The sequence below is a fragment of the Pteropus vampyrus genome, unplaced genomic scaffold (assembly GCF_000151845.1).
Source record: "Pteropus vampyrus isolate Shadow unplaced genomic scaffold, Pvam_2.0 Scaffold642, whole genome shotgun sequence".
NCBI lineage: Eukaryota > Metazoa > Chordata > Mammalia > Chiroptera > Pteropodidae > Pteropus > Pteropus vampyrus.
Window position 1 is genome coordinate 72,843 of NW_011889423.1, and position 1,709 is coordinate 74,551.

The 1,709-nt window shown below is 36.8% G+C and overlaps 1 protein-coding gene across 1 annotated transcript in view; it reads right to left on the reverse strand.

Annotated features, from left to right (window-relative positions):
* The window catches only part of TTC5 (tetratricopeptide repeat domain 5), a 14,053-nt gene extending 13,591 nt beyond the window's left edge, over positions 1-462 (reverse strand). The window contains exon 1 of the mRNA XM_011385013.2: positions 370-462. Within this exon, the coding sequence (XP_011383315.1) occupies positions 370-420 (51 nt within the window). The 5' untranslated portion in view covers positions 421-462. The remainder of the gene's footprint in view (positions 1-369) is intronic.
* Positions 463-1,709: the final 1,247 nt, after the last annotated feature.

Below are 1,709 nucleotides of genomic sequence, written 5' to 3' on the forward strand. Positions count from 1 at the left end.
GAAACGGCCTTGGTAGGGATCAAATCACGTAGTAATAGCTCCCGTAGATCGGCCGTACATGTGTGAATGCTATTTGTTATGCGTGAATCCAGAAAAAAAACTTCACAAGAATGCGCAGGAATAAAGTTAGGAGCAACAAATCCTTTTCCACGCAGGACTGAAATTAAGAGCAGTCAGGTCAGAGCAAGGGGTCCCAACACACGTGTGGGATGCTCCCCTTCCTTGGCTGCCTGCCGCTGCACCTTCGGAAGTTGTTATAGTAACACCAACACATGCAGCGTCGTGTATTTGCAAGGAACTCGCAGGTACTGCATAAACTAGGTTCCTTGCTTCTTCCCAGTACATATAGGTTTTAACCCTCTGCCCCACCTGCAATTTCTGCAAGATCTGTTTGCCTTCTTCCTCTTCATCAGCCATCATTTCCCGGCCACTCTCGGCTCCTCCGCCCCCAACTGCATAACCACAGAGAACCATACCACCCTCATCCTGGAGCCACAGCGACATCTAGGCCTCTGGAGGCTTAGCGGCATTTGGGTAAAGGAGCTGGTTTTCAAAGGGCAGCACTCCAAATCAACTTAACCCAATGCTTAAAGCTCAAAGGAGATATTCTATAATCACTTTTGAGTTCATAAACTTGTTTCTTTCCCAAATCCTGGAAACAAAATGTTCTCAGCTTAATTGCACCTATATTTTTGTTTCATATCTTTCTACTCATTTTTACCCTCAAAAAAGAAGACAGGTTAAGTCAGTGGATACCTGTGTTACAAGTTTAAAATTTGAAGGAAATGTACGGCACATGGTCAGGTAACTTGTCTGAATATTTTCCAAACTTTAGTGATTTTCTGTAAATGAGGAATTTTATTTTGAACACATTATCCTAATAAATCTACTACACTTGAGATGGTATTATGAAAGCTATCACTAATACACTAATAGTATATTCGTACACTAATTATGCTTATTTTTAGACTATATCCAGGATATGTAAGAAACAATGACTGTCTCTGGAGAGGGAAACAAAGGAACTGAGAATTGTCGGTGGTCAAAGAAAATTCTTTTAACTGCGTATACGTTTTATCATGGACATGTATTAGTTATTCAAATACAAGTGTAATTTTTAAGTAAAAATTATTTTTACTCTGTACACATTTCTATATATTTATGTATTGCCCTAAAAAAATTATCGCTGGGTTCAGGAGAACCCACAAAAAATGGTATAAATTGAAAAATCTCCATCTCCAAATTCTTTTCAGTGTACACGTTTGAATTTTTTCATGTACATGTATTAGCTATTCAAAAATAAGTATAATTTTTAAGTAAAAAATATTTCCACATAGACTATCTCTGAAAGAGACACAAGACACTGGCAACAGTAATTTCTTTCAGAAAGCAGAAGTGAGTGGCCAAGGGACAGGGTTGAAAGGGAGACTTCACTGGATGCCTTTGCTGTACCTTTTGAATTTGTACCATGTGACTGTATTAAACTTTTCAATAATAAGTTTTTTAACAATCCTAACAAAGTTTCTCTTTACTTTTTAGTTTTAATTATAGCTTACTTGTACTTCAAACTGATTTTTTGAACTTGAAAAAGCAGTTTAAGGTAGAAATCATGACTGTACATAAAATTATTTCCTCAAAGCATTATCCAACAAAATTTAAAACTGTATAGGGAAGAAAAGTACTTTATACTGTAATCTATAAAATCTGTG